Source organism: Gavia stellata, chromosome 7, assembly GCF_030936135.1.
Source record: "Gavia stellata isolate bGavSte3 chromosome 7, bGavSte3.hap2, whole genome shotgun sequence".
NCBI lineage: Eukaryota > Metazoa > Chordata > Aves > Gaviiformes > Gaviidae > Gavia > Gavia stellata.
The window spans coordinates 41,147,231-41,168,468 of record NC_082600.1 but is presented as its reverse complement, the minus strand read 5'-3'; the positions used below and the strand labels follow the sequence as shown (position 1 = coordinate 41,168,468).

General features: G+C 40.1%; 1 protein-coding gene across 5 annotated transcripts in view; it reads left to right on the top strand.

The window, feature by feature from the left end:
* Positions 1-17,622, top strand: part of NUMB (NUMB endocytic adaptor protein) — a 36,473-nt gene extending 18,851 nt beyond the window's left edge. For 2 of the 5 annotated variants that reach the window (XM_009815673.2, XM_009815672.2), the window contains 7 exons: positions 4,664-4,738; positions 6,608-6,748; positions 8,253-8,454; positions 10,658-10,960; positions 12,774-12,923; positions 13,782-13,925; positions 15,669-17,622. In XM_009815673.2, coding sequence (XP_009813975.2) covers positions 4,664-4,738; positions 6,608-6,748; positions 8,253-8,454; positions 10,658-10,960; positions 12,774-12,923; positions 13,782-13,925; positions 15,669-16,378 — 1,725 coding nt within the window. In that variant the 3' untranslated portion in view covers positions 16,379-17,622. The remainder of the gene's footprint in view (positions 1-4,663; positions 4,739-6,607; positions 6,749-8,252; positions 8,455-10,657; positions 10,961-12,773; positions 12,924-13,781; positions 13,926-15,668) is intronic. The other 3 variants (XM_009815675.2, XM_009815674.2, XM_059819269.1) reach the window with 2 other exon arrangements.
* The last annotated feature ends 3,616 nt before the right edge of the window (positions 17,623-21,238 follow it).

Genomic DNA, 21,238 nt, shown 5'->3' with positions numbered 1-21,238 from the left:
AGGTAGTGATGCATGTTACACAGGGACAGCTGTTTCCCCAATTCAGGTTTCTTCCTATGATCTGGGAAAGCAGACTTCTAAAGCATAGTGATGGTGAAGTAAGAGGCTCTTTTTTTTTTTTCTTTTTTTTTCTGGCGGGGGGACATGCCAAAATACCATAGGTGGGAGATCTGTCGGATTGATCAGATCATTCCTGTGTGCAAATGGAATTTAAAAGCTGGAATCTACAAAGACAAACAGAAAAACCCTCACCTCAACCTGATCAGATACGTTAGTTTTCTTTCTGCTTGTTGGTATTAACTTATGTTAGGGTACATAAGAAAGCAAAGATGTAAAAGGACAGATAATTGCATTGCACTTAATGAAAAAAGTCAAAGGCAGATTTTTATCTATTAAATATGCCAGCTTCCCCATTATATCTTAGTTGCTTTTTTATGAAGTCCAGTACTTTACCACAGCCTTGTAGATTTGCTTTGTCTTTGATTATAATATTTTGCTAAAGAGGGACCGACTTCTATTTCAGCCTGTAAAGTTTCATTAATTAGCACTGAAACCACTTAAATCCATAGTGTTTAGATATCCCCACACTATCAGTATGGCAGTGCCTCTATTACAGCTTTGGCCTACAATGGTAGCCCAAATCTAAGGGAAAACTGCAAAAAAAGGGACAGCTGTTCTCTTATTAATAATTGAGAAATACTAATAACTCTATATCTTTTGGCTGTCTCATCTATAATTTCTCTGCAGATGCCTTGCTTTGGGATTAATATAATATTCCAAACTGCAGAGCTGCTTAAAACATGCTAGCAGCTTTCAAAAAGTCAGTCTAGAGAGATTTGCTGCTTTCCCTGTCCATATTTTTCTCCCCCTAAAAAGTAAATATGACGGATTTGTGTCTGGAAGTGTTCAAGTGTTTAGTATTGAAATTACTTTCTTTTCAACTTTAAATAAAAATGAGATGTCTGTTGATAGCTCCAGGTTAGGCTTCTGCAGTTTTATTTTGCGTAGTGTATGCAATGTAACCAAATCAACTGCCATTTTAGGCAGCTCTTCATATTTTAAAACTAAAGCTTTTCTATTGTAATGCATAGTAATACAGATTTGGTGATCTTTCTCATGATTTGCTTCCACTGAGTGCGTGGGTTTCTTACCACGCAATGTTTTATACAGAGTCTGACATGAAAAATTTTCTTTATGTATACCTCAGACTCCAGATACATCATACAGCTGTTTGTAAGTCCCAGGTCAGAATACAATAGGCAGAAAGACTAGAAAAAATTTAGAATTATTTAAAAAAAATGCATTATTGGGCAACTGTAATTCTGCTCTGGCATCCTTAAAACTTTATTTTCCACCTTACAATATAGCTGCTACTTATCTCCACCTTCCTATCACTTCTAACAGTTAAATTGTCATGACCTGCACTGTTGATTAGGAAATGCGCATTTTGGATTTAGTACTTTTCATTTTCTGTTTTGGTGGGGTTTGGGTTTTTTTGGTTGCTTGGTTGGTTTTGGTGGATGCCCATCTCTAGGACATTGCCAGCTTGTCAGAGAGGTTTCGTTATGCCCAACCCATAGTGGTCCTGCTTTGTCTTCAGGCCTCGTTGTCTGTTAGGACAGGTGCCTCACCTGCCCTCCTGGAGACCTTTGAGGACTCTGAAATTAGTCCAGATAACGAATCTTGTATTGGAGCAGATGACTGACCTCCTAGGAAGTGCTGAGCAGCGAGGTTTCTATGAGGACTGACTCAGCACTGACAAATCAGGCTCCTGGGAGTCAGTGCCACACATGGCTCTCCTCCAGCAGTGCTGTCATCCAAAAGGTCTTGAATATGAAGGCACTTTACTGATACAGATGTCTAGATGAGTCCCTTGGTAGCAACATTTAAGACCACACTGTTCCAGTGGATATTGGCCATTTGCTTTAAATACTTTTGCTTGGAATCACCTATACCTTTCAGTGTTTATTACAGAAGCTGCGATCCTGCATTGGAGTTCGCTTCCCATGCAGTATCTTGCATCTGGTCTGAACTTTGTCCAGTGTGTGCCAGGAGTGCAAATGCTCGTATCTACTTTGTAATCACGATATACTTGGCAATATCCCACCCATAATGGAGTAGTACTTTGATTTGTATATCCAATATAAACTGATTTGGAGAAGTATGTTCCTTTATACGTCACTTGTAGGCACAGATAAGCTGAGGATTCAATAGATGGGAAAATCACACATTGCCCAACAGTAGTAGCTGTGGGTTTGGGATAGAGACTGTAAAGACTTACCCCTTCAAAGCGCTGCATCCACCATAAATCTAGAAGAAGGCATTGGCAGATAAGTGTGTTTTGTTTTTCTCTTAGTGTAGCAAACACGTTTGGTTATCTTGTGTGAGGAACCTTATGTTTCCAGTGGGAGAGGAGGACTTAGACAGCCCTTTAGCCTCTTCATTTTATTCTGAGAAACATGAAGTTCCATGTCTTAGCTATTTCTAAATCCTCATTTGGTAAAATAGCAGGTGAGGAGTGGCTCTGCTGAAGATCAGTACTGCTTTATGAAGTACCCAGCTCAGTTAAACTTGACTTTAATACAAACTTCAGGAACTGTTCACTATTTCTGCAGAAACAAGGTTTTTATTGTTTGCTGGGGAAAGACATGTATCTCTGTTTCTAATGATAGTAATCTAAACCAAACAGTCACCTGCAGGCATTGTTTTCTCTTAATCGTTTGTATTTGCTTGAAATAAAGATTTTAAGACTATTGACAGCTTAGAAGAAACTGGTACTGCTTTTTAAAACTGTTCAAGGAGCCAGACCTTTACAAATCATTTGGTTTGGGGATTAATAGGGACTTCTAGGCTATGGAAGCTAGCTGAGCATTGAAAACATAGACTGTATTTTGTGGGTATCAGTATTTACTGCCTTTTAAGACAAAAAAAAAAAGAAGTGACTTTTAAATGCTGCAATATTTTTTTAACACATGTGATGATAAATTTAAGTACACCTTCCTTTGTGAACTATACTCTTTCCATTAGGCATTCCGGAATCTGACAGTTTTACTTTAAACCTTCTCTGGGGTATCCAGCGGGCTGGATGGACATTTAGAAACTTGCTTCTGCAAGCACTTCTCTGTAGCTTGCTTTCATGCTGTGCTTATTTTCCCTCTTTTCTTTTTTAATCACTCTTCTGTCCAAGTCAGGGCCATTCTCTTTCTCACCAAGCTTTTTGAAAATGCTCGGGGTGTCATTGCTGCTTCCGAAATTGGGACAGATAGTTCCTCCCCAAAAACAAACAGAAGTTCTGCCAGGCCTGATTTTTTCACACTTGCTGCTTTCTCTGAGAATGAAACCAATGTGATATAACAGGAGACTTTTCACTCCAAGATATTTCATCCTTACAGTGTTAAAATTAGTGTTGCAGAATTGGAACATGTGGTAGCTTATGCCAGAATGTGTCCTTGCTCCATTACTTGCTGTATGAATATAAATTACATACATCTGCAATGAACTATTAAAAAAAAAAAAAAAATTGCAATTCTTGCCTGAAGCCACTAGCTGATACCCCCGTATCTTTTGTTGTTGTTGCTCTCTTCACTCCCTGCAGTGGTCTGTGATGGGTGCCATTAGCAGTCACAAACTATGTAAACCCAGTGCTTCAAAAAACATTATGGGGAGAATATTTTATTAACTGGCTTTAATTCACAAGCCCCATACTTCAAGTAACACATTAAAAAAAAAAAGATTATTTTTCTAGTAGTAGTTCTCTGTAACAACCAGTAAAAGTATGTTGACATCTTGTACCTATTTTCTGTTCAATGAATTAGTTTCAGAAGAAAGTTGTGTCAAGTGTTTATACTGTTTTCTGTAACTTTCCCTTAAAAAGTAAACAGTCTAAAAAGAATCTGTAGTTTAAATGGTTCCTGAAGCCTTCCTGTGTTTCCCACTTTTACTAACCCTCAGCTTGCGGCAGCTGAAAGTTCCCACAGTCAGATCTTGGATAAAAGCCAGAGTGCTCCTCCGCTGCGTCAGCCTGCCACACACCATTGCTTTTTCAAGATACACACCAAGTGGTTAAGAAATCGTATTTTTCTACCTCTCTTCCAACATGTGACATTTAGCTCTTAATATATTAGTGAAGCATGTTTGGATGATTGATCTTAGCATTAAGCTCATAACACAGTAACCAATGGTTTTTGGGTGCTTTTAACATTGGTTTAAGGTGATGCCATGATTCTGCCATGCGACTATTGGGGTAGAGGGTAGGGCTGGTGGAAATAGCAGGTAAGAATTTTCCTATGTTTAAACTTGTGCTAAAGAAGCTACCTGTGGTGTAACTCCTTATGAATTAGTGTCTTCTGACTCTTTAGTGGAATTCTTCACCCACTTGGTCAGTCTTGAATTCTTTGCTGTCAGTGGATGTACACCTTATTTTTGCCTCCACCTGTCCTGTGCCCTCTCCCTATCCCCACGATGTGCTGTTTCTGAAATACTGGCTTTGGCTTGGTTTTCTGAGTGTTTTGCAACTTGGATTGAGTATCTGGCTTTGGGCACCCTACTGACCGTGGACTTCATCTACACTTAATGTTATGGTTCTTGGAAAGGGGAAGCAGGTGGCAGTCTGATGCTGTTGGCATAAAACTGTTTTTTTTCTTTTTTTCCTTTTTTTTGAAAGTCTGGGAAGAAGGCCGTTAAAGCAGTCCTGTGGGTTTCGGCGGATGGACTCAGAGTTGTAGATGAGAAAACAAAGGTTAGATTTCCCTGGACAAAAGTTTTAAATCTCTCTATAATAACATATGTGCTATAACTTTAAATGGACACCAATCTTTATGTTAATGCAAATGTTGGTATTTGAAAGGAAGACTGAAGTGTATAATTAGTTTAATTATTTCTTGCTTTGTAAACATATGTATGCCTGCTAATTTTTTTTCGCAGTTAATTCCACTCTACTCTCAAGACACATTTTGTAAAATGTGGTAGATAGCACAAGCTTGGAATATTTTTTGTTGCATTTACTGAAGAACTGTTTTTTTCCTTATAAGTTCTGTTGACATTGAACTTGGAGAGTCCCTTGACTTTGTTCTGCACCATTGCAGAAGGCTGCAATAGTAATACATTGAGCAAACTCATATTAATCAATATGATTTTCAGTGCATCCAAATCCTAGAATGGATCTTAATGAACAAGAGCTAGCTTCCAAAAATTAAACAGGGGGTTGTGCCTTCAGACTCAAGCTAAATAGTAAGTGAGTATCAAATTCAGTAATTTCTAATTCTAATATCTAAGCTATTGGTCTGAAGTGGAAGACTAATGTATTTGTGGCATCCCTTTAGATAATTTTACAATTTTTATTATTGCGAAATAGCACAGTATGTACCACCAAGGCACCTGTGCAAACGATTCTTGGTTTTATCTAAATGTAGGCAATTAGAAATAAGAGCTTTAGGCTTGCCTCTACAAGCGTACTAGTATTTTAAAAGATGGTATGGCTATTGGAACAATTTTTACTCTCATTAGTCTGAAATGAGTTTGTTTTATATTCTTGTAATTTAACCCTTACTTTGTCAACCTAAAAGATGATTTCTGCAAGCCAGCACTGAGAAGCAGGTAGAGATAATTCGTATCCCCCTGCAGTACGACTGCGTGTCGCATACCTGCTCTGTGGCTAGACTTCTCCAGGGCTGCTGTTATGGTATGGTTCATCAGCACTAAAGCTACTGTCTCTTAAGAATTCAGTTTCTAATACAAACATACTGATGTAGGTGAATTCAGTCTGCTGATTGCTTCATTTTAAAAATAATAGTATGTGTATTATTTTTAGAAATGTTACTGCGTATATCTAATCTTTTAAAATTGAATTTTAATAAGTTGTGCAGGAGGTAATTAAAAGTATAGGACTTAAAAAGAGAATATACTGTTGCCTCCTGGTGGTTGAATACATTAGCACAGGTGCCAAGTACTAACCACCAACTAAAGGAGACAATTTTGAAAAAAATACTGAAAAAACAATTTTTAATAAAGATGGCTTAGTTCTTAAATTGTACTATCTCCTTTTTAGAAACACTTCTCCCATCAATCTGTGGGAACAAATGAGGGGTGTTTGATATTGTCAGCGCTGCTGGTGGTTTTCCATTGCATCCCTCCTTAGCTAATTGGGAGATCAGCTTTTCCTTTTTGTGTAGCAGCTGCTAGACCTTTTCACACTTGCAGACCTCTCCCGTAAGTTTCAGCGTTATGTTTTAACCACAGTAAAGATTTTTTGATTGCAAGACTACCAGAGCTGCTGTAAAAATAAAATAAAACAAAAATGTGAGCTCCATAGTCTAGAGGAGAGATCTTAGGAATTGTTTGGATCCCTAAATTCTTAAGTGTTGCCTTGGCACACTTCTACCAAAGGTGGCTGGTGGAAAATGTCATGTGTCCTTTTTGTTTCATACTGGGAATAGATTCTGAATGGCAAATTAATTGACAGATAATTATAACCACATCAGGTTATCCTCTTTTTAGTATAACTTGTCTTCTTGCAGTTAACACTGAAAATTGCTTGTTCAAGTGTTTCTCCATATTTCCTCACATTTCTTTTATTTGGGGGGGGGGGGTGGATTTTTTTGCCCTCTAGGATCTTATAGTTGATCAGACAATAGAGAAGGTTTCTTTCTGCGCACCAGACAGGAACTTTGACCGGGCATTCTCATACATCTGTCGAGATGGCACAACGAGACGCTGGATATGCCACTGCTTTATGGCTGTAAAGGACACGGTAAGTTTAGTACGGTGTATGTCCAACTCTTCCAGCTTCTAGCTGGAAGTCATGCTTGGAATAATTAACTACCTAGAATATTGCAATAGGTTTTGACTTCAGCTAAAATATTACTTAGTCCTTGAAAATTATTTTAGTTCTAATTCTTTATATGTGAATTATTTGCCGTCCCTTTGTGGTGGTGTCTTGTGGAGAGAAATGGTGCTCAGCATGTGTATAAAAGGAATGCAGTCAGCCTCAGATATCTCTAGCAGAAGGGAACTACTCTTCTAAAAATAGACAGAAGATATTCTCATCTGAAAATGTATACAGCCAAAAACTGAAACAGCAATGACAGTTTTTCCAGGATAAAATCATAGTGAGTAAATATAGACTGGTTATGAATGCAGCCTTTTGTATGCGAATGTTATCTTGAATGGAAAGTCATCTGAATGTTAAGGGATGGAGCTAAACTGAATTAAATTAGTACCCTGTTTGCTTCTAAGTGATAGAGATTTTTCTAGTAGAAGGTTTGAAAGTAAGTTACCTCTATCAATCAGTCTCTTGCTGTGTAGATTTAAGTAAGGTATTTGAGACCCTGACCTGGCCTTTTTCCTCTTTCTGCTTTTGTTGAATCCTGCCTATATTACACAGAGCGCATGAAACCTCATGCAAATTCATTGCGTGAACTCCACATAGCTGCATGAGGAATTGTACTTGACAATTTATCATTTTTCTTTAAAGAGAAACAATGAAGTTAGAAATTCCCAGTTAAACTTATGTTAGAGCTGGAGCATTTCTATTTTCCTCTGTGAATAACAGGTCAATTCACTTACTGATTATAATAGATGAGTTGAGCTACTGGTAGTAATAGTGCCTCTGGCTCAACGGTAGCCACTGTATCAGCTGGATTGCTGGACTTCCTTTGACTTGAATTTCCTTTCCTTATTGCAGTTATTGGATAGCGGATACTTTTGACCTCACTGGTTAATAATGGAAGTGCTTTTCAGAAGGCATTCTTAATACTAGCTTGTGCATTTGGTCAGGGCCATTAAGAGGTGTAAGTAGTCACCATTGTACTTTTAATTTTCACGCTTGCACACAACAGTAGTGTCTCCCTGAGCCCCCTGTAAACTTTCTCCATCTGAGAATAGCACTTCTCTGTCCTTCAGGACTTACATGTGCTTAAGATGGCTTCACAAGAGTTTCTTTGTGCACAAATGCATCCAGAGGCAAGGGATCAGCGCAGGCACGTTATCGCACTGGCATCTTAGTAGCAGTTGAACTAAACAGATTATCCGACAATCTCTTTCATTTCTGGGTGGCCTTCTTGAACACTGCTTATGCATTAGTAGCTGGGAGTCTTTATACACCAGGTTTAATTTTAGAGCCCTACAAAAGGTGGCCAATTACAGTATGTCTTAATTAGATTCCGCTTGTAAAGGCAGGTTATCACTTTGCAATGCTTGAAGCACATGTATGTTTCTGTTCCAGTTACTGTATGATGCAATGTTGTCTTGTACAGGGGGAAAGGTTGAGTCATGCCGTGGGCTGTGCATTTGCAGCATGCCTAGAGCGAAAGCAGAAGCGAGAGAAGGAGTGTGGAGTGACTGCCACCTTTGATGCCAGCAGAACCACATTCACTAGAGAGGGGTCATTCAGGGTCACTACAGCTACTGAACAAGCAGAGAGAGAGGAAATTATGAGACAGATGCCGGATGCTAAAGGTACGGGGTGCCACTTAAACAATCATTCATCGCGAGCAAAACCAGCACTCAGATGAACTGGAGCCTGTGCAAGGATTGAGGCTTAGCGTTCTTGCAGCATTCCCTCTCTTGAACCTTATTATGTACAAATCTTATTCCCAGATGCTTGTCACATCACAAGATGAAAAATGCTCCCAGATTCACTCGTAGTGCTTTTTCCCACATCTTCCCTAGAAAAAGTACAAGTGGCTTCATACGTGAAAGCTGCTCCTGCTTCATTTTGTCAGCTTGCTTTATGGCAGAGAACACCATAGGTACCATACTAAAAGGCCTTATTAGAAAAATGTTATAAAAATATAACAAGTTTGCCAGACATGAAGCAATCCTTTTTGTAGTCTAAAGCTTATGGTAAATGAACAGAAAATTATATACATTTTTCTTGGAAAATAATATATTTTTATTTTTAAGACAGGTTACAAAGCGTATGTATAGAGTTATATTGCATGAGGGAAGAACAGATCAATCACAGTGTGCTTTCTAAAAAAACCAAAACAACCACTCCCTCCCCATAAAACACATAACTGTTGCACTGTTAATTACATTCAAAACTAGTAACTAACTGATTTGACAGGAGATAGTTTTTACTTCTCAGCCATTTAAAGTGTTCTGAAGTGAAAGTAGAACTTCTTAAGTTTTATTACAAGTAGTGGAGTTCTACAGCTAACAAAAATCAGGTATTATAAATATTGTTCATAGCCCTCTTTACAGTGGAGTTGAACTTTTGTTTCAGAGGGTTCCGCAGCAAGTTTTATGCTGCCACTCGATTGCAAAACTTTAATCTTCATGTTCATCATCCATCTGTTTGTTCCCATACATGAGTTTTAGAATGTGCTAAATGAAGCTTAAACACAAGGCCTAAACACAAGGGCTTTGTTACTTGAGGGCATGAGTCAAAGTCTTGACTCAATGAAGGTGTGTGAAATCCTTTCCAAGAAAGACTGATTAGAAAAGTTTCACTTGAACAAGCAGCCGCAAATCATGGGTACTGAAGCTTGCAAGGCAACATAATTAGTTCCTCCTACCATTACAGCTCCTCAGAAATCTCTAGTGTGACTCCTCTCTTTACCAGACTTCTAGTTATTCTGTTGATGTGTCAACAAAAAAAGTCATTGTTTTTCCTAAAACTTTTGGAAAGCAATATAGGTAAAATAAGAGTTCACACCAGGACAATGAGATTTCCCCTTCTCCTGCTGTGTTTATTGCCCCCAAAGTCAATTCACTTACGACATGAGTGAGAGAGAGTTTCCCTAGAGATAGAAAAATCCCCATTGCTCCTGTAATCATAAGAGTCATGATTTAAACTAGGCTTAATCCTACATTTCTACCATTGGGCCTGGTTGACAGAAGCATTGCAGTGCTACGCAAAACCGTGCAGAATGAAGCAGCTGACTTTAAGTTGGAGGAGCTTCCAGTGCAACTAACTAGTGATTGGGTGGTAACATTACAGCTAAATTCCGTTAAAGAAGTGACACAGGAACTCCCTGTAAGTGTGCCTGGTGTTAGCAAGGCCTGTCAGCTCACAGGCTGGGCCTACCTTGCAGCACACTTCCATCTATCTGTAATGTCTTTCCTGGAGAGGGTGGGGAGCTGCAGCCTGAGCACTGAATGCAGCCTAACCTGTCAAGTGCTGCTGCTACCTTTGGCCTGCTGAAGCCTGTGCAGTGCGTTGGGCTACTGCTGCTGATTCTGCAGGGCTAGGAGGGTGGCTTTTAAAAGAAGGTCCTAGAGGTGGGTTCTGTTCCCTGCTGCTGCTGAGCTATGCCACCCTAAGTCACTTAATACACTTTGTAGTAATGTTTTGGCCATAGTTCTGTGTGAGGCAAAGTAAAGGTCTGAAACATGCAATACAATTTTTAGTCTTAATCATAAATGAATTGCAAGTATTTCTAGAGCTGGGGTCTTGGGAATAGAATACATATATAAGACCATAATTTCTATGAAGTGGCTAGCCTTAGTAAGCTTTGCTTTGCAGACGGGATGTATGTAAAGTGATGTGGAGAAGACAATGAAGGTGTACAGAAATTATTTTTCTGCTGTGGTATTAGAAGCTTGTTTGAAAGAGTACTAGTTATGCAAGTTCTCATCTTCAAAACAAGTGGGAGTAGGGGCAGGCAGTTGAACACTACTTTGCTTTACTCTTCTAACCTCACCCTATTTCCTCCAGCAGTTGAAACAGAAGTGAAAACAGTAGCACCAGGTGCTGCACCAAACAATACTGCCCCCTCTTCAGGCTCACCAACCTCTCCTACTGCTGAAGTTGCTGCCTCTCTGGATAAAGAAATGAGCAATCCCCATGCCATTCCACGGAGGCATGCCCCTATAGAACAGCTTGCCAGGCAAGGGTCTTTCAGGGGCTTCCCTGCCCTTAGCCAAAAGATGTCTCCTTTTAAACGCCAGTTGTCTTTGCGAATCAATGAGCTGCCTTCAACAGTGCAAAGGAAGACCGATTTCCCCATGAAAAACTCAGGTAAAACCAAATTATTCCAGTGAACCATTACCTTAAACTGTCTCTTCCTCCTTTCCTTCTCTGTGGCTTCAAATAACTCCTTATTTTCTAGTAAATCCTTCTTCCTGCCTCATGTGGATCATTTCTCATGAAAAACATCACCATGTCAGAAAAATTCCTTTGGGAATAGGCAAGAATTTCAAATGCAGTATTGACATGCATAAGACAAACAGTTCTAATCACTATCTGAAATATTGGAGCACAGCTTGAAGTGCTCTAGGAATGGGTGTCAGTGAATTAGTAGGTGCTGGCTCTTCCCTCTGACTCACTGAACCAGTTCCTCCACTTAACGCCAGGGCATCTTGAGAGACAAATCGCTTCAAGGCCTTAACCACTTGTCATGGGATCATGTGATGGTTTTCTGCAGTTTGTCCTTCTGCCTGTCTGAATTCTTCTTTTTGAGAGCAATGAAATGGTTTTTCACCTTGCATTAGAAGAAACTTTACTGTTTAGGTGGTACAGCTGGCTGTATCAGTAATGCATGGTACAATTTTCACATGATGGTAGTGGGGTTTTCTAGAGTCATCCCAACATAAACACCTGGGGTGCTCAGGTCCTTGCATAATGTCCTAGAATCCCCTTAGCCAGGTTATCCTGCAGGCCAGCTGTACTCTCACTTGGCAGCAGCGCTGGTTTTAGGGTTCTAAGCTTTAAAGTAAAAATTCCTGTTGCAAAGGCAAAACCGACAAAAAATACCTATTTGACTTCTCTTGTAATCCTTATTTGATGGCCTGTGCTTTAAGACCAGCACCGAGTTTATCAGTTTTACGGTAATAGTGCACTGCTAACTAGTGATACTGAACACAATACAATCTGAGTTTTTCATGATTTAGAAAATTTCTGATGCATGTTCCCACATACTCCACTGCCAGTGCTGCTTACTGTCACACCACGTGTGCTGTATCGGAATATCCCTCAAAGAATCAGTTTTTGGGCATGCTTCCCCCTGACTTTTAGATATGGTGCATGTTGTGTCCAGACATCTTTCTTACTTTTTTTATACTATTTGTGCTTAATTACGCCTGCTTATGTCAGTTCTGTGCAATGAAGGACTGATGATCAGTACTTCTGAAAAGCAGTGCAATTAGTAATAATGAGAACATCTGGTAAGTCAGCAGTTTTACTCCAGATGTTACTTTATCCACATTATGCTGATACTTGGTTTAAAACCAAGTGTCCATTTTATTCGAGCATTCAGCTTCTGCTTTTCATAATTCTACCACAGGAGCTAGGGATTTCAGCTACCGCAGAACTGGAGCGATCAACATTCTAACTCTAGACTTAACTTGCCACTGTGGATTGCTGTCAGTATGTTTAAACTTCATCTAGTTACTGTGGAAGTATGTTGTTGGAACACTTAAATCTATCATAAATATTTTCATTTCACAGAGTGCTAAATCTTAGTGCCAAATCCTTGATATGTTTAGCACTTTAATACTGAAAGATTTAGATCTCTACTAAAGCTATAGAAAACCCTTTTATTTTCTGAAATGAACATCCTCTTGCATTAACACAGAGAAGCAGTAATAACTGACTTTAAATCTGGAACACTGATCTCCTTACCCTCTTGACTTAGTCACAAAATACACTAATGTGGTGTTCTATTTCAGGTCAGGTCTTCAACACTAATTTTAAAAAAAGTTGTCATTCAAATCAGTAGCAGGAACATCTAGGACATAAGGGAACTAATTATATTTCAATTTCACATTGGAATTTGTAAATTGTTTATGTATCCTTTAAACTTGCAATTTAATGAATTTTGTTTACATTTTAGTCCCTGAGGTAGAAGGGGAAACGGACAGCATTAGTGCCCTGTGCTCTCAGATCACCAGTGCTTTCAGCACACCATCAGAAGATCCTTTCTCTTCAGCCCCCATGACAAAACCAGTGACAGTAGTCGCACCACAATCTCCTGCCTTTCAAGGTTTGTGCTTTCTTTTCGTGCCGTGGTCTTGCTGGATGAGGCTTGAATGTACATAATGTTGCTTTCCAGTAACACGGTCTTAATTTCTTCTGCAAGTCCTGTTATCAGTATTTTGGGGGAATGGATCCTGCTCTATTCATCTTGTCTGTTTAGTTTTTCTGTGTTTTTGTTTTTAACAAAAAGTTCATGCACCTACCACACGATAGTTACCTGTAAAAGGGACTGGCTTTGAGATAATGGCTATTTTAACATTTTGCCTGCTGAACTGCAAAAACCTTACCAACTGCGTGTCACAGGAACCAAATCCCACAAGGGAAGAGATTTTTTGCCACCACATGATTACTGTTTTTCACACAAACTCTTAGATAAGTTGTGGAGAGATGCCAACTATAGAACTCATAGCAGCCTCTAATCTTCATTTCACTGATATGCTTTCATACAAGTTGTGTGAAAAAAGAACGTCTCCTTGTTAAATGTAGTTATTGTTACTTAGCATCTAAAATCTGTCCTTCTTTTGAATCTAAAATTAATCATACAGTAACTTCTGGTGAGCCATATCTCTTCCCTATAAAACCAACAAATTTAACGTCAGTTGGTCATCAGAACTCAAGGTCTTATCAAATACATAAAAATCCCCCATCTCACAATTCCGTTAACAAGTGTTGGCTTGGTGAAATGGAATTTACTAGCTTTAGCGACTGTCAGTCCAATTTGGCTAATTTACACAAACTGCTGTCATGTGGAAGTGTCTAAAAAAATTGTTGTATGTTGATAGGTATGACATGGCCCACTAATATTCTAGTCACGTGCATGCCTTGCATGAATTAATTGCACTGATGTTGTCTGCTCCCATTTTAGTTAATGGCACTGCCTCTGCCTTCTGTGTGCTTGCTGCTAAACCATCCCAAGCTGCTGTAGTGTCCACAGCTATGCCAGTTCGTGAAACCAATCCTTGGGCTCATGCTCCTGCTGCTAATACTGGAGCTGCAGCCATGGTCGCTGGTAAGATTGGAAGTAGATCCGGTGCATTGCTATGAAAACTTGGATCAAAAGCATAATTGAGCCCTTGAGACGATTGTCAATGCCACTTAATGGCAAGTGGAAGGAACACTAACAAAAGCTGGAAGTAGTAGCCTTTTGCACAAGTGGATGGAGGGAAGCGATGAACTCACTGGTTCTGGGTCTATAAGCTAGACCGATTCTTATTTTGGCAGCATTTTAGAAAATCCAGTGCTTAAAAAGGAAGTCATGAAATAGTGCATGTTTGGGGATGAAGGGGAAAGAATCTGTATGTGTACCCAAAATGATTTTTTGGCGTTCTTTCCACTAATATACATAAGGAGAGATAAAGTTGGTTGCTTAAAGGCTTTAGAGGTTCATTTCTTCTGTGTAATAAGTTTAGTCTGTCCGTCCAGTTCTTGTCTATAGTTATATACAATGTAAGGTGGTACTTTAAATGGCTGTCAGCCATGTGGACATCTATGCTAGAAGGCTACAATCAAACTAACATCATTTCCTGGTATAAGCTCAACTTGAAAAGAGAAACTTTGCTAGTGAAATAGTAAGTTCAACTTGACCTTGTAAGAGTACCAGACCCGTTTTCAGTAAGTCTTCCCCCATAAGAGAGAGTCCCTCAGCTCTGCCTCCAACAGTTACCACTGTAAAAACAACAGTAAACTGATCTTTAGATGGCGTTTAACTAGACCAGGCTGAATGAAGACTACTGAGCAGTAATGGTTTTCCACTTCTCCGAAACACCAAATAACATGTGCATTGCGGAGTTACCTCTAGCATTCCTGGTTGTTTTTCTCATCACATTGGAAAGCTGGCACGTCCCTATACGAGGGAAAGAGAATTTGAAACTGTGGGGAGAAGGAAAACTGGAATTCAGCTGGTGGGAGATCATTTCGAAACTGTGGGAGGAATGGAAATGATGGTGTGGTTGGGTTTTTTCGTTTTTTTTAAATCATTGAAGAGAAATGAGTTAATATCAGAGCTGGTTTTATAGAAGAAAAGTCTAAAATGCTAAGTGCTGAACATTGCAAAAGAGTTTGAGAAGTTAACAGCCTGAGTTATATATGAAAAGGGTAAGGGAAGAGTGTGTGGAGATGGAGGAAGAATATAAAGGAGTCATAGTAAGTACAGTTTACATATCATATAGTAACTTGATTAGATGTATTGCCTTAAAAGTTCATGTATATCATAGTGAGTACTCACACTTCACTGTGTATGGGACAGAAAAATGAATGTTGCCTTGAACTCCCAGTACCATTACATTACTGTCCTGTAGAAGGTGAAGCCTTAATTTAGGAAACAGAGCAAAGGAGTCTAAAAAAGTTTCTTACAGCTTTGTGTTCTAACATTCCACCAGTCCTGAGCTGTACATTCAGAAACTGATACTCCCCAGTTAGAGGAATCAGTGGTTATGGACTAGATCATTGCCGCTAAGTTATGAATGCAGGCAGCAGCTCTCCTGCATGCCCTAAAATCTCACATGTCTGCTATGAAGAAAAAAAAAAAAAAAAAAAATTTGCATTTTAGTGAAGAAACTCTTCTTGACCAGTATCTTCCTATAACAGAACAGTACCATGGATGCATAAAGATGCTTCCAGTGTTGGTAGCAGTCTTTCAGCCATGTAGGGAGGAGGCCTGTCTGCTCTTGTGTACATCCTCCAGCCTTTCTAACAAACAGATAAAAGGGTGAGGAGTGGAAAATTAATGATTCCCCCATGCTTTCCTTCCCAGGCACTGAATGGAGCAGCACCTCCTCAGGTGCGGCCTCACCAAGTATCTTCCAAGGAAATCACAGACGTACTCCTTCAGAGGCAGACCGCTGGTTGGAAGAGGTCTCAAAGACTGTCAGAGCCCAACAGCAGCCAACCCCAGCCCCAGCCCCCCAGCCACTACTACAGCCTCCTCCGGCAGCTTCCCAGTCAGCACAAGCCTTCCCAGTCACCACCTTCATTGCGCCTCAGCCTGTGCCGGTGGGTGTGGTACCGCCCATGCAGCCAGCATTTATTCCAGCTCAGCCCTATGCTGTAGCAAATGGGATGACCTATGCAGCCCCAAGCGTACCTGTGGTTGGAATCACACCTTCCCAGATGGTAGCCAACGTCTTTGGCACTGCAAGCCACACTCCAGCAGCCCATCCGCATCAGTCACCCAGTCTTGTCAAACAGCAGACGTGCCCTCAGTATGAAAGCAACAGTGCTACGACCAGTCCTTTCTTCAATCCACCCGCGCAGCACAACGGCTCTGCAGCTTTCAACGGAGTTGATGGTGGCAAATGGGCTGCAGAGGACAAGCATTCGCAGCCTCCCGCAGCTGCTCCGCAGGTAGACCCATTTGAAGCACAGTGGGCAGCACTAGAGAGCAAGGCAAAGCAGCGCACTAATCCCTCTCCAACTAACCCCTTCTCAAGTGATTTACAGAAGACATTTGAGATTGAACTTTAAGCAGTCCTGTGGAGGGTAGATATATTGTACATTAGAATAGAGGGATAAAGGGAGCAGAGGGGACTGTTTCTGATCAGTTTGCTTTGATAATCCCAAAGGTCCCTTCAAACTAAAATGAGTTAGAAAGAGGGAGCAATCATGGGGAGGATATAAACATACAGAGAATTTAATGTGCAGTTCTTAAAAAGAATCCTGGAGCCACCCCAGCCTGCCTTCCCTCCTCACGTGGAAAGCTGGAAGTCAACCAGAGCGAAGGAAGGCACCCAGTCCAGAAGCCTGTTCTGCAGAAACATCAATCGTCTCACAGAAAGGAAGGCAGATTTTTGTGCTTGTGTCCTTCTGATGCCCTGCGAGTCCTGGACGTTCCCCCTCAGGGAAGAAGTCGGGTGGGGTGGGGGGTGGATATGGGTGGGAGATTGTCACCTGCTTAGCAAAAGCTAGGTCTGTGGAAAAAGTTGAGCTTCCATTTTGAGTAACAAAGTGAATATTATATGTAAAGAATAAAGTAAAGCCAAAATTTTATTTTTATGCATTTAGAATATTTTAAATAGTTGGATATTAAAAGCTGTATGAGTTGTAAGTAATCTTGCCAAAGGTTAAAAAAAAGGGGGTTGGATGTAAGAAATTGTACATAAGATTGATTTATCTCTGATTCTTATTGTAAGTAATATTGGGGGGTGGAAAAAAGGGGCTCTAGCTTGTTCTTGTATCTGTTCATTGTAAGTAGCATATTGCAACAACAATCACAACCAATAAGTCATTATATTGTAGTTTTAAAAAATAAAGAAAATTAAAGAACGAACAGTATTGTCATGGTTGGAAAACCTTGGGGAAAATTTACTCTTTTTTTATCGGAATCAAGCTACATATTATGTATAGTTTGGGTTTTTTCCTTTCATGTATTGCTGCAGTTTCTTTGTCTTAATCTATTGGTTCTAACACTACTGTGACAACTTACTGTAATCATATCTACAGCCTGGGGCTACCTGGGAAACCATTTTATGTTTGTCTGTCAATAGATCTTAGAGGTTTTTAACTTTGGTTTTATTTTTTCCCACTGATTTGTGAAACCTTGTGGTTAAGGCTGCAGCTGGTCCAGGTTCTGGTGACTTGTGAAAACCATCTCATTTTAACTTTAACTTTACTTTTAAACTTTGGCCTTACAAGCAAATGTAAGTTATATATATTTGTACTGATGATTTATAATCTGCTTTAACAGAAATAAATGTTGGTGGTAGAACCACTGTCTGTGAAAGCTTTATTTTCCTCCCCATTCAGTTTTCAGGATTTGCCCTTCTGGGTATCTTCTGTGTTATTAGGTTAATGTAGAATAGCCCTGCTTGCCCACCTAGAAGCTTAGTAATGGTATTTTAACACCTCTCATCTTGTATACTGTGTGAGGTTACCTTGAACTTTAAGACTGAACTTGCAAACATCTTTGTAACCCGTAACTATTTAAAGCTCTGAAATAGAGGGCTTTACTGAAAACATCAGATTCTGGGTTTGCATCACTGTATCTTTCTAACATTGAATATTTACATACAGACAAATATGAAGACGCTAACATTCAGAAAGGAAAGCTCACTTTCATTTTCTATCCACTACTACTAAAAGGAAGGAGGATCCTATGAGCCACATGAGAAGACAGTGTATTTTCACTCCTTTTCTGTTCTCCCAGTAAGTTGATACCTACCCTGTTAGTATGACTGTTTCTTACTGCATTCTTATGTGCACCACATAGCTTTAGACATAAGGAAGAGTTAGACTTTGTAACCTGAAGGGGAAGAAATGCTCCCTTTGGCCCTAGTTTCCAGCAGTTTCCGTTTCCAAGGAAGTACAGTGAGTCTCACAGTGATATGGTCTAGTAAACTGGGGCTTTTGTTTACAGATCCTTACCTGTTTTCAGCATATGAATAGTAATGATGTCCAACATTCCCTATGGTATTTGAGTTGGTACCAATCCTTTTCTCAGCTTTCAAAAAGTAAGCAAACATTTGTAGACATTTATCATGGAATAAGCTATACATGTTTTCTGTCCTATTAGTTCCATTTTCACAGCAGTGCCCAAAGATCAGCTGAAAATAGCCCAGTATAGCTACACCTTTCCCCTGCCCTGGAGATAACAGTAAAGGAGATGATAGATACAACCTTCCTACAATCCATTGTTTAGGGAAGAAAATGAACATTTGATTCTCAAATCAAAAAAGTAAACACTTACTTAGGCAGTGAAGTGGCATTGTATAGAGGGGAAAGCTCAACTTGCCAATTAGAAGCAATGTAAAAAGACCCTTTAGTTAACTATTGCAGCGATGACACATATTTAAAGCAGTGACCTGCATGCCTTCAAATACCATCCTTACTACCATGGTTACGCAGCTGAAAGGAGGTCAGAATAAACACTCACTGAACAGAAGCACCTTCAATGTTCAAGTCCTGCCCATCGAAATACAGGTGGCTGTTACAGCCCTCAGGAGTCTTGAGAAAGCGCTCCCTGGCCACATCTTGCATAATCATACAGCTTAAATGAAGGCTGGCTACACAGAATATTTAAATAGTCTAAAAATAGAGCTTCTGACATAGAAAGGGCTATTATAGAACTGACTGCTTATTCTGGGACAAAAGGGTCTGATACAACCACAATCAACTTCTAACTCTACTCCTGGGCAGGTCCACAAATCTTGACTGATCTCCATGCATGCCACATGTGAGCTGAGAGAGCTTCACCAAGACTGGAGTTTACAGCTTGTGATTAGTCCCTGGTCTCCAAAGGCAAAATCATACTATATACTAAAATACATCCTATACACACACACAAAAAAGGTGCTGGTCTGAGATGTTAAATGCAAAATTGTGTACAAACACAATTAAAAGGGCTCAGGACCACGTCATTGTTCTTAAATACACTGTAACGCTTACCATGAATTACAGCAGAGGAAGTTTCCCCTAATCAAATTAAAGCATCTTCACTGCAAAATAAGTATTTTTGCCTTTTTTAGCAAGCAGAATCTACCAGACCACAGAAAGACCCACCCCTAAATAGCTGGTAACTGTCACCTCTCGCTCCTTTACTGGATTGCTTCTAGACTTTTCAGTTTGTTCACATCCTAAAGCAGTGTGTCCAATCTTGAAGCCATACCTGTGCTGAAGAGAGTGCAATCATTAGGTTAGTAATTCTTATTTTTAGGTGCAGCTGAACTGACTTATGGATTTACAATCCAAACCAGCTTCAGGCTGTTGAGGCTGGGGATTTACACCTATGTATTACTGCTGCCCTGAGTACTGAGTCTGGACTGAAGGAGAAGAGAGTGGTATAAGCACAGTCCTGAATTAGTTGCCTTCCTTGGAAGCCTTAAATTAAATTAACAGAAGTAGGAGGAAAAAAAAAAAAAGCCAATCCTCCATCCCCGCCACCAAAACATCACCATCAACACTACACACCAGTCTACTAGGTTATAGCTACATCTATGCAAATAATAAATGGGTGATGGTGCTAATTAATATGATTAATTCATCCAAGTCTCAGCAGGGAGTTTGGAATGAGGAAGAGGGGGACTATTAGGGCTGATGCTACGGTACAACAATACTGTGGAGGCTGTAAAAAATGCTTTTCCTCAGAAGTTTTAATTCCATTTTGAGATGCTGAAGACACCCAAGGGCCTTTCCTGGTTTAACAAATCATTGTATAATCTTACCTCCCCACACACACCCCTTAATGCCTGAAAATTTCTCTTTCAGAGCCTCATACGCATGCTCGCTGCCACTCAGTGTTAGTCTTGAACTGAAGGACGCTTTTCACCTATAGCTGCTCTGCATCTGGAAGTCCTCTCTTGTTAGCCCATAGCAGCAGGGATCAGCCCAGGCCACATGCAGAGCCAGGCTTTCCTGCAGTTATCTGAGACTAGAGCGGATCACTGGGATGTTTATTCTGGCAAGTCAGATGCCCCTACATGTGTTTCTATGTGTGTATGATTCGCCTCCCCAAGCTGAAACCCAGCACAACGCTACCACTGAGCCCAGCTTTGCAATAAATTCAACAGCACGGTTCTGGCTCAGGAAAAGAAAAATTATCTGCTGAGCCTTCCTAGAGCGAGTGATATTTAAACTGCAGCATCTCAGAACAGACAACAGTATTGGTATATTAATCTAAATTACCCCTAACATTCATTCTATTTTGTTTTAAGCTTTCTGGGAAGCATTGCTTCTGCATTTCACTCCAAAGCTGATTACAGTCAACTAGAAACCAAACTGACCCAGCTAGAAATTTGTCTAAGGTCTACTGGAATAAACCAGCTACAGTAACATGACATTACAGCTACATTCCTAGAGCTAGTAATATCATAGGACCTGAACGCTAATTTTATATGCATCAAGCTGTTTCTCATGGCCAGAGTCCTTTGCGCTTAGATGGAGAGTGCTCCCCAGGATTACAAATGTTCATCGCTCATTAGTGCTTTTGTTAAGGCAGTTCAGGCCCATCTTCAAACACTTCAGAGATCATTTTTTTAAGAGCACTTCAATCTCATGCTTGCATGAAGAATTGGTCTCTCCCTCTTTCATGCTGGTTATCTGCCTGCTCTAAAGTCACAGCATCCTTACGCTCCCAGTGTCATCTTGTTCTGTGAATAACAGCAACTACCCTTAAGTGAAGAGATGGATCAGCTGCAGCAAGGCACACGTGGCAGGGAGGGAGTAAAGAAGTTTGCAACAGACTTGAGGGTGGTGGGTCTCCCACCTCTGAACAGTTACACCCACTACACTTTGTTCAGTTCACCCTCTTGAGCTTTCCAGCAGGGCAGAGCTCGCAAAACAGTTTCATGCAGTAAAAGGACAGAGTTCAGACTTCCAGTCTTGTAACTGGTC